Raw genomic sequence first — 13,529 nt, forward strand, 5'->3', positions numbered from 1 at the left:
AGTTAAAAACCTTGAAACAAATTCATCCTTCGTGCAATTCTAATGAATCTTTGAATCAGGATCTGTTTAATATCCTGATAATATTCACTTATATTATGTCTTCAGCAAAATAGTCCAGAGGCATTTTATAACTAGATCAACAATAAAAACTACATTAAACATGAACCTTTTCCATTTAGATTTTAAAAAATGTACGCAGCTTTCCTAATACCCAAAAGTAATTGATTCCATAACCTTGGCACATCTTCACTAAAAGCTCTTTGTCCAAGTGACTCCAAATTGTCTAGGACAAACCAATAATTTGATTTTTATGTCAAACACTGGGATGGTGTTTTTGTTTTGTAATGTCCACATGTGTGTACCCCGCCATGGGGTACATTACACCACAAGTGATGCTTGCAGTCTTGCTGTTGCTGAGTTGGTCCCAGATATTAGAGACACCTGGGCGGGGCTAAGGTAATAGCTTTTAATGGACCAATTTCTGTTGATGTGAATGACAAAGCTATTCTGAAATGTAAGCCCAAAAGCTTGTCACTCTAGCCAGCAGAAGTTGGTCCAATAAAAGATACTACCTCATCCATCTTGCCTCTCAGAGGTAATGTGTCCTTTTTCTGAACAACACATTATCTAAGGCTCCTATCCTGCATTAATATCTAGTAGTGAGGACCTCCGGGTGCAGTCCTATTGAAGCAAATGGGACAGTACAACCAACAGGTCCACATTACATAGGGATTTGACCAACTAGTCAACTATCTGATAAGCAAATGTTTATCGGATAGTCGACACACTAGTCGACTAGCCACTTCGTCTATCAGAAGGAGTCAGGAAGCGGGATGGAAAGGGTCAGGTGCTTCAAAGCGGCAGCACCATGTGGAGCACGGGGCCAACTGTGGTGTTTCAAAACGGCAGTGCCGCGTGGAGCCCAGGGTAAGCTGGGGCCTCCCCCTCCTCCATGCAGCTCTTCTGCTTTTAAACACTGCGTGATACCTGACACCGGGCTCCCTGCAGCATTTCAAAGTGGCAGCACCGCATGGAACCGGTGCCATGTGGTGCTGCAGTTTTGAAATGCCGCAGGCAGCACAGGGCCAGCGGGGGACTGCTTGAGTCCCCCATTGGCCCTGTGCTCCCTGCAGTGTTTTCGCCTTTGAAGTGTAGCAACAGCCCTACGGCTGTTGCTACACTTCAAAGGCGGTGATGCCCTTATCAAATATTCAATTAGCCAATTAATCTAAATTTAAAATCCCTAATATTAGAGAGTCTTAGAACAGGACAGAAAGGAGTGAATATAGAATATGCCACAAAAAACGGGTGATAAATTCTTAATGTCTTTGCTCCGCCAAAATCTCTCTCACTGCTTAAACCCATAACACACAGTACTATTATTAAGTAAAGAAGCATAGAGGTGAATGTCAGCTCTTCCCTAATGCAGTGCAGAATCTGGCCATTTTCATTTATCTGGTTTGTAACAGCTTGAGGCAATGTTTATTGATGTTACTGAATGCTGTTAAAACGGTAATTCTGTGTTTCTTTTAAGGAAGCTATATTGGAAGAACAGGAAAAGAAGAAAAGCAAAAACCTGTATGTATACATGGCTGAGGCCATTTTCACAACCACTGTTTAATTGCGAGAGTACAGTGTTGACCTGTAGGCAGAAAACACCTACTTATGCAAACTGGCTCCTCTGTACCATTTGCTGTGTGACTCTTTTCCAGGGCAGTGACAATATGCTTAAGGATTATTGCAAACATCCTTGTGCTTCTCTCACTTGCTGGAAGTATTTACATCATTTACTTTGTTGTGGATCGATCCCAAAAATTAGAGCGTACCAAAAAGGAACTGACACTTTGGGAGAAAAACGAGGTACAGTATGGCAGGTGTATTTACCGCCTTTGTTAGTCTGTAACTGTGCATTCTGGTTTCACAAAGGCTTCACACAAGTAACTTGGGTAGTTGCAAATTACTCTTGATTTTGCTGGTAGCTGTCCATAGAATATGGCCAAATCCTTCTTAGCAGCCCCTCAATGGGTGTGGAGGAGCCATGGGATTACTCCTAGTAGTAAAGTGAAACATGTGCCCAATTGTTTTCAGAAACAAGGCCTTAGATGAGACTAGGGTTGCCAGATGGTTGAAACAAAAATACTGAACCTGCCCTCCCCCCCTCCCCCCCCCCCCCCCCGCAAAAAAAACCCACTGGGGAAAAAAAATCTGTTGAAGGGGAAAAAAATGGGGGGGAGACCAAAGTTGTTGAGCCAAAAAAAAAACCCTCCCCCCAAAAAACCCCAACCCAAGTAAGCATGGGGGTAGGGGATGGGGGGCTGGGGACCTGGCGGGGACTCGGAGGGGAGGAGGGGAGGCTGGGTGCTGAGTGATTGTAGGGTTGCTAGGTGCCCGGCATTTTTGCCTCCTGGCCGGGGAAAAAATCAGAAAATACTGGACATCTCAGGTGTCTGGTATTTTCTGAATTTTTTTACTGGACAGGAAGCGAAAATACCTGACTGTCTGGTGAATACCAGACACCTGGCAACCCTAGACATGAAGGAAATGTGTACTTCCCATGTGTTATGAAACACCATTCTGCAAGGGTCCATTGCACTGGAGTTTTAGGGCTGTGGGAATAAGTTCAGGGCACAAATGGGAGTGGCGCTTCAGCTACATGAATCCCCACACAATCACCACACCCAGTGCACAGTGAGGGGTTCTGAGTGGCCACAGTGGGAGTGGGGATGCAGCAGTTCCTCAAGGTACGGGGCCTGCAAATCTACTTGGCCTTTACATGGGCCACAGAAGGAAGAAGCATTTTGTGCACCCATGTGAGAGCAAGCAGACTCTGTCCTGTGGGCAATAATCACTTGAAAACCATCACCCTGAGGATAGCAGCTGACTTCAGCAGAAAGATAAACAATGATCTGTGACTATTTCCCTTTCCAAGCAATGAGGAGATCAGAAAAGGACATTATCTTCGGATTTCTTCTTGTTCATAGAAAATGAATACTTCTATAATAAAAAGAAACTAAAATGTAGTGACTAAGGGAGGGGGAAAGTCTGCTTAGCAATGTTCCAGATCAAGAATTCTGGGCCACAAGAATTCTGGTCATTACTCTTGTCAATAGCAAATTTTAAAGTAGAATTTTCTGAGTTACCACAATAAAGTAGTTCTAGTGCATCATCAAGATTTCAAACAGCAAGCAAAGAGTTTTTCAACTATCAATGCGGGGCTACTTTAAAAAAAAGCAGCACCCAAAAGACTATCTTTCTATTTTGTAGGTGAGTGTTGTTGTTTCCCTAATTACTATGATTGCACCCTCCGCGTTTGAACTTGTGGCAGCGCTAGAGATGTATCACCCTAGAACTACTCTTCGCTTTCAGCTTGCCAGGTATGAAACAATACAAAAACAATTTTGGGTTGGTTTGATTGGAGGGAGGAAAGTAATGTACTGATGATGCATTTTACTTCAGCCAATATACAACATGAATTAGAAGTCTTTAAAATAACCATACTAGATGTCCCATATAATATGCTTGTTGTTTCCAGGGTTCTCGTTTTATATCTGGGAAACCTCTACAGTTTAATCATTGCTCTGTTGGATAAAGTGGACAGCATGAATATCACGGTAAGTATTGGTAGTATTATCCTGAGTCTTAAAACTAGCTAAGTATACACATAGAACTCTTATTGTAACATATTTAAAGTCCAAAGTAAATTTATTTGAAATCAAAATATACCTATTTAAATATAGTGGAACTCTGATTGCAGCATCAGCTGTGATACTCATTTACAAATCCTTGCAGTCAGCTAGAAATTCAGATCCATAAGGATGTTGATGAATAGTAAAAAAGACAACAGTTCTGAGCATTTAAGTATGGTAAAGTAGGTCACCATTCTAGGCTAAATATTTCAACCTGATCTAAAATAAATTTCCAGTTTGGTGTCTACAAAGTTAGTTGATCATTTGCACATACAAATCGGGAAATTGGGTGCCTCACCATCTCACTGATCCATGAAATTACATGGTTGAGCACAATAAATGGGTGCCTTGGCAATCCTGGACTCATGGATATCTGCAAGTTTTGCAAGCAGATGGATTCCACAGCTGAAAATTCAGCAGTTAAGACGCTGAGATTCAACTCATCTTTCATTCTTTCAGGAAGCTGAAGCTAACAGCAGTGCAAGTAACTGGATTGACTCCACCACCTTCTTAGTCCCCAGAACCGTTCCTAAAGAAGACAATTTATCTACAACTGTCCCTGCTATAAGAATTAGAAGAAATAGCACAATGACTTTGGAAAAGAGTCATACTCAGAACTATACAATACCTGTCATGCTGGTTAACAAGACAACGCCCTATCTCCATAACATGCAAAGTCAGACGGCTCAGTGCTGGGAAACATACGTTGGTCAGGTAAGTGCATTTTTCCCATTAAGAAAAGTAAACCAAATATGTTGCTCATCCCTCCCCCCCTTTCCCCCCTCTGACAGAACAGCAGCACAGGAAAGAGCTCACCTGCATGCTCCACTTCCATCACCTCCCACTGGTCAATGGGAATGGTGGGGGGCAGTACCTGCAAGCACACAGTATTGTGGAGACACCTATGCCCCCCAGAAGATGCACCAGGTAAGCACCCCATCCCCTGCCCCCTCATGCACCCTACCTTCCCCCAGGCCCCAAATGCCCACTCTGCTCCTGTGCACTACCTTCTGCCTGGACCCTGCACCCTACCTTCTGCCTAGATCCTACCCCCCTCCTCCTGCACCCAACTTCACACCAAGAACTTCACTTTCCCCAGCCAAGACCCTGCACCTCCACCCTCAGCCTACTCCTTGACAGCTCCCTCCCACACACTGAACCCTCATTTTGGCCCCACCCCAGAGTCTCAGGGAGTCCCACAAATCTACTAGCCCCAGGCCCACAGAAGATTTATTCTGGCCCTGGAAGGAAGCCATGAACCTCGGTGCCCTACACGGGACTGGAGTGCAAGGGAAACCTTGGCACCCCTAGTTGCATGAGTGAGGTGAGTGTCTCACTTTTTGTTCTGCTTCTCAGTTGGGGATCACCTCAGTGGAGGTTGCTTTTTTTCCCCTCTGCACTGGGGCAGGTCACTGAGGTTTTCTTTGTTATGTTTTGGTTTGGTTTAGGGGTTTGGTTTTTGGGATGGGGGAGGGGGAGGAGGAGGGAGAGGTTGTTTCTCACTTATGTGTGGCCCCTGACTGATTTTTCTGTGAGTATGCGTCCACACAGCACCCTAAACTCAAAATAAGTTACACAATTTGCACTATGCAAATTACATATCTAATTTCAATTCTATTTTGAAACAGCTTATTTTGAAATTTGGTGTGTTTACACAGCGCCAAATTTCAAAATAACACACTGTTTCAAAACATTCCATAACCCTTGTGGAATGAGAGTTTCAGGGATGCCGAAATAGTGTGCCCATTATTTTGAAAAATATTTTGAAATAACGGGTGGCTTGTTAAGAGGTGGGATAGCTATTTTGGGATACTGCCAGTATCCCAAAATAGCCGTGCTGTGTAGACATATCCTGTATGAGTGGACCCGAAAAAGATTCCCCGCCCTTGGCTTAGTTAGAGGAAAGAGGTAGTTATTTAGAAGCGGGTGACATTTTAAAAAATGTGTATATGTATGGGACAGAATTGTTTGGGGTTGGAGTTTTCTTGTTTAATTATGTGTTTGAATTGTGCATTTTTAAGACGCTATTAAAATCCATAAATCTTGGATAGCCATTCATAAATGTAAATTATAATAATAAATAGATCCAGTCTTTTTCTTCAGAGCACTGTGATCTTAATCTTAACTGGTTATGCTGTTGGTATTAAGAGGCAGTATTTCTCAGTACTAACAAAAATGCATTAAAAATAATCACGTACAATACATCCAGAAGCGGAGCAGAAGTGAAATACTCTGTTATTTAATAAAGATAACTTTTCAAAATAAACAGATTGAGTCATTAAAGAGAACATTCTAATCCACTATGACTGGTACTTTATCTGATGGAAGCAATAAGCAGCATAATGAACTCTGGCACCAGACGTTTGCCCTTCCTGGAACTGAAACATACAAAGAAACATAAAAGCAGGCCATTATTGAAGCCATTATACATTCAGGGGCTGTTACATTAGGGTTGTAAGCACGAGTCAAGTGCAAACATGTCCAGAGTTTTATGCAATTCCTTTGCTTTGAACATGGCTCAATAGCTTGGCACGCACTCTGTTTCAGGAAATGTTGAAGCTGTCAATTATCGACATGATTTTCACAGTGGCAAGCATTCTGCTAATAGACTTTTTCCGTGGGCTTTTTGTCCGATATTTAAGTGATTGCTGGTGCTGGGATCTGGAAAGCAAGTTTGTAAGTATTGGCTTTTATTTTAATAAACTCATTCTGAAATAAGGTAAGGAAAACTGAACAGACTGAGCTACCTTGAGTATGTTTCCTTGAGCTGGGAATCACATCCTGAGCTCAAAGTGTAGACTTACCCAAATGACAAAGGACGTCTGAATTTAAATTGGAAGGCACAGAGCAAACAGTGAGATTAAGCTCATGATACCATCTACATGTTTGGTTAGTCTTTAAGGTGCTACTAGACTATTTGTTGTTTTTTAAGTTTTTCCTGTTACAGACTAACTCGACTACCCCTCTGCAGTGAGGTTACTGCAAGTTTCCTACCAGCTGTGGCCAACACAGACTCCCACATCTTTCTCATAATGAGATAGTGGATCAGTCCCATAGTTAAAAGTGACTAATAGATAGTCCATTTGAAAATGGAGAGAGTGGGTGGGTTCTAACTTCCTCTCCAGCTATGTCAATGCCCCATGAGATATGAAGTGATGCAAGACACACTAATAAGTATACAGTTCCTAAAAATAAAGATAAGTAATGCTTAGTTAGGGAGCATCTGTTGGCATGAAATCCAGATATGTCTTTAGCAGCTGATTTAAAGAGTGGAGTGGAATGGAGTGTCTTAACCCCACATGTAGGTTTGACTGTGTTCTCACACGTCAAAGTGCAATACTTACACTGAAGATCTCAGAGTGTAATCTCTTCCATGGATTTATATATGCTAAAGTTTTAGATAGTAGACATAAAAAAATCAAAACAAGTTGTTCACCATTCATTGTATTTCTTGTAGCCGGAATATGGGGAATTCAAAATTGCAGAGAATGTGCTACATTTGGTCTACAATCAAGGAATGATTTGGTATGTAATAAATAAGAATTGTTTCTTGTCCTTGGTTGATTACCAAGATAATTTATTATCTAAACCTCAAACTCACTATTGATAGGAAGTTAGTAAAGGAGCACTGCATGATCAACAGTATCACATGGATACAAGATGACAGGTTATTTAGAACTATTCATATAATTTATTGTAACAAAATGTACTGAAGGGATGTTGATTACTTTGAAATTACGTATTTCTTTCTAGGATGGGAGCCTTCTTTTCACCCTGCCTCCCAGCATTCAATGTTCTGAAGCTGATTGGGCTTATGTACCTGAGGAGCTGGGCTGTGTTAACATGTAATGTACCACATCAGCAGGTTTTCAGAGCTTCAAGGTTAGTTAAACTAAAAACAGTATTCAATGTTGGGAAGAAAGGTATTATCTGACTGTAAATGAATTGAGTAGCCTTGAATGCTGGAAATAGAAAATTAAATTAAATGTATAATCTTTGAAGCCTTCAGCACAAATCTGCAAAGGAAAATATAGTTAGGCTATGTCTAAACTACAATGATCTGTTGGAAAAAGGTACGCAAAATGTGCTCCGTAATTGGTGTACCTTTTTCCAAAATTTGGCCCATCTACACTTGTGGAAGGAGGAAAACAGAGCTTCTGAAAGAGTGCAAAAAAAAAAAGCGGAAGAGCAGACGTGTTCCGTAGTCTAGACGTAGCCCCCATGACAAGAGGGAGGTAGAAAGCAGTAGTGTATCATAGACATTGTATCATAGAGAATGTGCACATGAACATGCATCACAAGGATATAAAGGGAGCTATATCACTTGGGATTTGTGATTGTTTATATCCAGAACCTTTCACTTCTAGGTTACGGGATCAAAGTCAGTAGTGACCAAAAGTTATTATTGGATGCCAATTGGAGTTTAAATGAGGCTGTTTAAGAATAAATCACTGGAGTATCCAGTGTAAAGTAGAGTAGTTGCTATGAAAAAAATGTTTTTGTTGTATGTGTATCTTATACTGGTTTCCAGAGGGAAATAAACTATACAAGCAAAAGCACTTTTTACACCAATACAATTGTGGCTACATACTTGAGCTTTTTGTGGGTATAGAAACATCACACACAAAAATCATACCCTGAACTGTCATTGAATTCAATCATGAAAGTAAGTGTTTGCAAGATCGGTGCCTTAGTGTTTCTCTGTATACAATGAAATATCAACAAATGTACCTTAGCTTACATAACAGCATTACCCTTGTTATATTTTTTCCTTAAGAATACCTCAATTTCTTCCCCAAAGATAAATAGGGAATAACCAAAAGACTGAAAGTCTTTTAAACATGTCAAAAATGACATAATCTTAAAGTCTGAAGAGAAATGAAGACACAAACCTTGATATTTTTTTACACAGAACTTTGAAGCAACCTTAGTTTTTGCACTGTGGATACTATAAATAGTTATCTGGCTGAGTAAATGATATCTGGAGGGCAGAATAAGAGGATTTTTGATCATTAAGAATCTGCACAAGGCTAGTGTTTACATACTGCCCAGATTTATTTCCTGACCATAACAGAAAACAGTATTGGTGTTTCAGACATGTAGCTCTTGTACTTGTCAGGTTGATGCGGATTTATACCCTCCATATTGCCTCTGGTTCTCTGTATTATTAATACAACATGAAACATTTTATGTTTTATTACAGATCTAACAACTTCTACTTGGCTATGTTGCTGTTTATGTTGTTCTTATGCATGTTACCAACCATTTTTGCTATTGCCCGATACAAACCATCTTTAAGCTGTGGTCCATTTAGGTAAGTGGTATTGACATAATAACCATAGAGAACTGTTAGTTACCTTGTCTCAAGAAATTAAACAGTTTTTAATTGAACTATTTCTCACTTACTGATAAATAAAAGTTGTTAATTTGGGACTATAGGGTGTCCTACTTGTGCCAAAAAATTCTAAGTTCAGATATAAAATGGCATTAAACTACTTGGGCGGTATCTCACGTAACTCTTTTGGTCTCCTTTATCAACTGCAGACAGGTTGTCATTATGCATACTTGAAAATTCTGGTCATATTCTAAAAATAGCTTGATCCTTATCAATTTTCCCATTGATTTCAGTGGGAGCTCAATTAATCATCATGGTCTTGCATAAAAATATGTGTTATTCAGTGCACTACTACTTTGAAATGATAAATGTGGAGAATTTTCTTATAGTTCAATTTAACTTTTTCCTCCATAGTGGACAAGAGAAAATATATGATATTGTGTCTGAAACAATTAAAGCTGATTTCCCTGTATGGTTCAACACAGTGATTAATTACATCAGTAGCCCTGTAGTTGTCCTCCCTGCATTATTGCTTCTGTTGTAAGTATTTCACATTTCATAGTGATATTATTTTGTACCAGTGCTATCAGTTGAATCTTAGTAGTAGTAGTAAAATATTGTGTGACAGGGGAGCTGTTAACCTGTGCAGGCTGCTGGGCAAGTGGTGGGGGAGCTGGCTCCCCTAGCTAGAAAAGGAAAAGCCTTCCGAAGAAGTGGTGGGGCTGGGGCAACCAGCTCTTCCTGCTGCCCAGAGCGTGGCCTGCTCGCAGCCTCAGCACCACATGGAGCACGCAACACGGTGTTTGGGTGGCAATTTAAAGGTCTCGGGATTCCTCCCACGCCCTGCCCCGCCCCCTCCTCCTGTCAGCAGGCCTGGTGACAGTAATTTTATAAAACCAACTGGAGAAGTCTTGTTGGATGTATGGATTAGGGATTAGTCGAGGGTGGGGCATGCTTCATCCTGCCATTGGTTTCACTGGAGTGAGTCGTCTTAAGTATTTGATGATGAGATATGGCCATTTGATTTTCAGATTCAAATGAACCAATCTATGTTAGTCTTTCATGTAAACAATAAGACCGGGCTCTGCAGCACTTCATGGTCCAACAAAGGCCATTAGGGAGGGTTAAGTGTGGAGACACTGATAACGACCTTTGCCAACCACCTGGAATACTGGGTGTGCTCTCCAAGTGTAAGATCATTACATGCTGTTAAAATTTGGCTTACTAGTGATTTCTAGACCCCTGTTTCTCTCTCAGGAGTGTCTTAGAAACCAGTCTTCTGTTTATTATTGCTCAGTAGTTCAGTATATAACTGCACACAGGGCTTAATCTGTCATCTATGGAAGCTGTTCCATCATCCTGATTACTGTGAGGATAAATCAGTTATCAAGGCCTGTTCTCAAGTGTTAATTTAATATAATTTTCTGCAGTCTCTCCAGTCCTTTTCACCCCACTCCTTGAATAATCACATCTGGGAGCTGATATTTATTTTGAGCTGTTTGAAATGTACATCGCTTTCACAAAATGTCTTTTAGCCCATATTTTCTCATTTATATTCATTGAAGATGGTCTTTCCTATGATCAGGCCCGGGAAAAATTAATCTGTTCACTTCATTTGAGCTTAGGGTTACCAGATGGCTTCAAAAAAATAATGGACACACTTGATCTCAGATCGGGGGGGGGGGGAGGGACTGGGGAGGGGGGGGCTGGCCGGGAGGAAGTCGGGAGGGAGCGGGGCTGGATGGGGGAGGGGGGGGGGGACCGGGCGCGAAGCAGGGCTGGCCAGGAGGAGGTCGGGGGGAGTGGGGTTGGCCAGGGGAGATCGGGGGGGGGAGGGGGTCTGGCAGGCAGAGGGGCTGGCTGGGGCAGAGATCGGGGGGTAGAACCAGCCAGCTGGCAGGGAGCAGGGCTGGCCGGGATGGGTTGGGGGGAGCAGGGCTGGCCGGGGGGGGGGGGGGGGGGAAGAGTGGGGGGAGAAAATTGGCCAGCGCGGAGCGGGGCTGGCACGGGCACACGCAGATCCCGGGGTGCTGCCCGTCCCACACACAGTCCTGGCGGAGGGCGAGCTAGTCCAGCCCCGGGGATTCCATCTCGCCCCAGCCCTGTCCCCACCCTCCCTCCTCTCTACTGCATACTGCCTGGCTGGTAGACATGCTCATGCAGTGTGACTCATGCAGCATGAGCGTGTCTATCAGCCAGGAAGTATGATACTCATAATAATAAAATTAACTTAATTAGAAAAAAACGGACATTTCTATGTCCGGTATTTTCTCAATTTATTTCCTGGACAGAAAGCTCAAATACCTGACTGTCCAGTTCAAAACCGGCCACCTGGCAACCCTATCTGAGCCAGGCAGATGGGCATTTCCCAATTAATAACACCTCCATTGTTCCCTTAAAGATCCTCTGTACCTTAGCTCTGGCATTCTTTTGTTTCCTGTTAGGTGGAACCTAATATCCTCTTTTGATTTAATTCTGTGCAGTCAGATAGGATAAGAAGTAGGTAAGCAGAGGTGTCATAGTTCCCAGGCCCCCCCCCCCCCCCGCCCCCACACACACACACATGTTCTCCCCAAAGAGTGAGAGAGAGATTGAGAAGAGAAGTAGCTATTACCAGGCCCACTGACGGCAGGGGGCAAAGGGGTAACTGCCCAGAGCCTGGCAATTCTAAAGGACCTGTGACTCCCAGCCACTGTCCAGAGTCCTTTAAATCAACACTAGAGTGCTATGCGGCTGGCTCCAGGCGGCTCTAAGTATTGCGGGACAGCCAGCATACCATGCTCTGGGCAATGCTGAAGGGTGGATGCCCCCAGCTCCATTCCTTCCAACTGAGGTGCTGCCCTTTCCAGGAGCACAGAGCTGGTACTTCCCCCCAACTTACTCAGGTCCCTGGCATGGCTGCCGGCTCCCCTGGCTATCACATAGCAAACACTTCACAATGTGCAGAAGTATTATTTCAATATATGTTTTAGAGGTGTCTGTCTATGAGTCCACCTGATTATTTGTCTGCAAGTCCGTTTGTTCAAGAACTCCTCCTAAACGGTAAGAGCTAGGACCAACAAATTTGGTATGTAGCTTCCTCTTACCCTAACTTAAAGCAATGGCAGGGTTTGGTTGTGGCAGGAATATGGGAAATGCCTGGAATTAAATTGTTTTCCACAATGTGGAAAGGGAGGCAGCTGATTGGAGGGATGCAATACAGCACAGTCACCACTAGGGGCAGTTATACTGCAGAGTGACCACAGTGGGCAACCGGACCAGGAAGGGAGTGGCAAGCTCGGGATGGGGTTGACCATCTTGCCGGCCACTGGCCTAGGTAAATGGCCTCCCTGCCTCAAACCCCTCCTGTCTACAGGCCTCCCTCCTCCCCCCTGCGGACCATAGGCAGCTCTCCCCAGCAGCGCACCCTCCTCTCCCTCCTGAGCCTGGGCCCAGGATGCTAGCCTGCCAGGAGCTAGCTTTGGTGAGCTGTGTCTGACCTATGGGCCGTTTATTGCCTACCTCTGTGTTAAGCTATGGAACTCTGAAGAATTGTTTGTTTGACCTTCAAAAAGCTCATTTGACTTATATATTTCTGTCCCAATGTGAAGGAAAATGCTGGAGTTCAATTGAAATCATATTTCATTTTTGGGACACATGAGACTTTCTGAAATAAAACTGTTAGGAATATTTCAGATGTGATTCATGGTCAGCCTTGTGTTCCTCTCTTCTAGCATGCTAATTTATTACCTGCAAAGTATTGCAAGGTCATTAAAATTCACCAACAGTCAACTGAGAATGCAGATCCAAACTGTAAGTACTGATTGAAAGCATTTATTTCACCACACTTCTTGGTGGCTTTTCACAGAACACTAACTTTAATTAAAATTCTAAAGCTGTTTTCAGTGTTTTGCAAAATACAACTAATCCTGTATGCATGCCTTTTATTTGCTAACTCATTTGCTTTCTAACATACAAACTACTAGTTATTCATAACAAACTACCAGTTAATGATCCTTACATATACATATATTTATTTTAGGAAAGAACTGAAGACAAGAAAAAGGTGGTTCAGATGGCAGTAGGTAAGCTGTGAACTTTTATAAATTCATCTATAAATAAAGCATTTGGCCACTTACTGTCATTCTGATCTCTCATATGCACAGTAGGTGCACATAAAAATTATATTGTGTGCTATATAAGACTACCACTTTGAGTGCCAATTTTAGCATTAGCCAAGCATTGACTGTATTGTTTTTTCTATGAGTTAATTATGCTATAAGAAATTATTATACATTTTACAGCTGAAATATGATGGGGATCTCTCTAAGACTTTTAGGCTGTAGTTTGTCTAATCAAATTAAAATCATGGATCTAATTTCTGCTCTAGTGTCAATCAGTAGTAACTAGGGATGTTAAAAAGTAGGTAATTAGGTAACTGTGTAACTGCTAAAAATCTCAGTGATTACATGCATCTGCAACACAGATGGCAGCCAGCTCTCCAGGAGCCAGTGCATGCCAGGAGGTAG

General features: G+C 42.4%; 1 protein-coding gene across 1 annotated transcript in view; it reads left to right on the forward strand.

Annotated features, from left to right (window-relative positions):
- Window positions 1-13,529, forward strand: part of TMC3 (transmembrane channel like 3) — a 34,197-nt gene that overhangs the window by 13,410 nt on the left and 7,258 nt on the right. Inside the window, exons 9-20 of the mRNA XM_025179572.3 lie at window positions 1,535-1,578; window positions 1,713-1,860; window positions 3,265-3,374; window positions 3,533-3,611; window positions 4,146-4,400; window positions 6,234-6,362; window positions 7,144-7,211; window positions 7,440-7,568; window positions 8,890-9,000; window positions 9,436-9,561; window positions 12,735-12,813; window positions 13,043-13,085. Of these exons, the coding sequence (XP_025035357.2) occupies window positions 1,535-1,578; window positions 1,713-1,860; window positions 3,265-3,374; window positions 3,533-3,611; window positions 4,146-4,400; window positions 6,234-6,362; window positions 7,144-7,211; window positions 7,440-7,568; window positions 8,890-9,000; window positions 9,436-9,561; window positions 12,735-12,813; window positions 13,043-13,085 (1,321 nt within the window). The remainder of the gene's footprint in view (window positions 1-1,534; window positions 1,579-1,712; window positions 1,861-3,264; window positions 3,375-3,532; window positions 3,612-4,145; window positions 4,401-6,233; window positions 6,363-7,143; window positions 7,212-7,439; window positions 7,569-8,889; window positions 9,001-9,435; window positions 9,562-12,734; window positions 12,814-13,042; window positions 13,086-13,529) is intronic.

Source organism: Pelodiscus sinensis, chromosome 14 (assembly GCF_052426305.1).
Source record: "Pelodiscus sinensis isolate ZL-2025 chromosome 14, ASM5242630v1, whole genome shotgun sequence".
NCBI classification, from domain to species: domain Eukaryota; kingdom Metazoa; phylum Chordata; order Testudines; family Trionychidae; genus Pelodiscus; species Pelodiscus sinensis.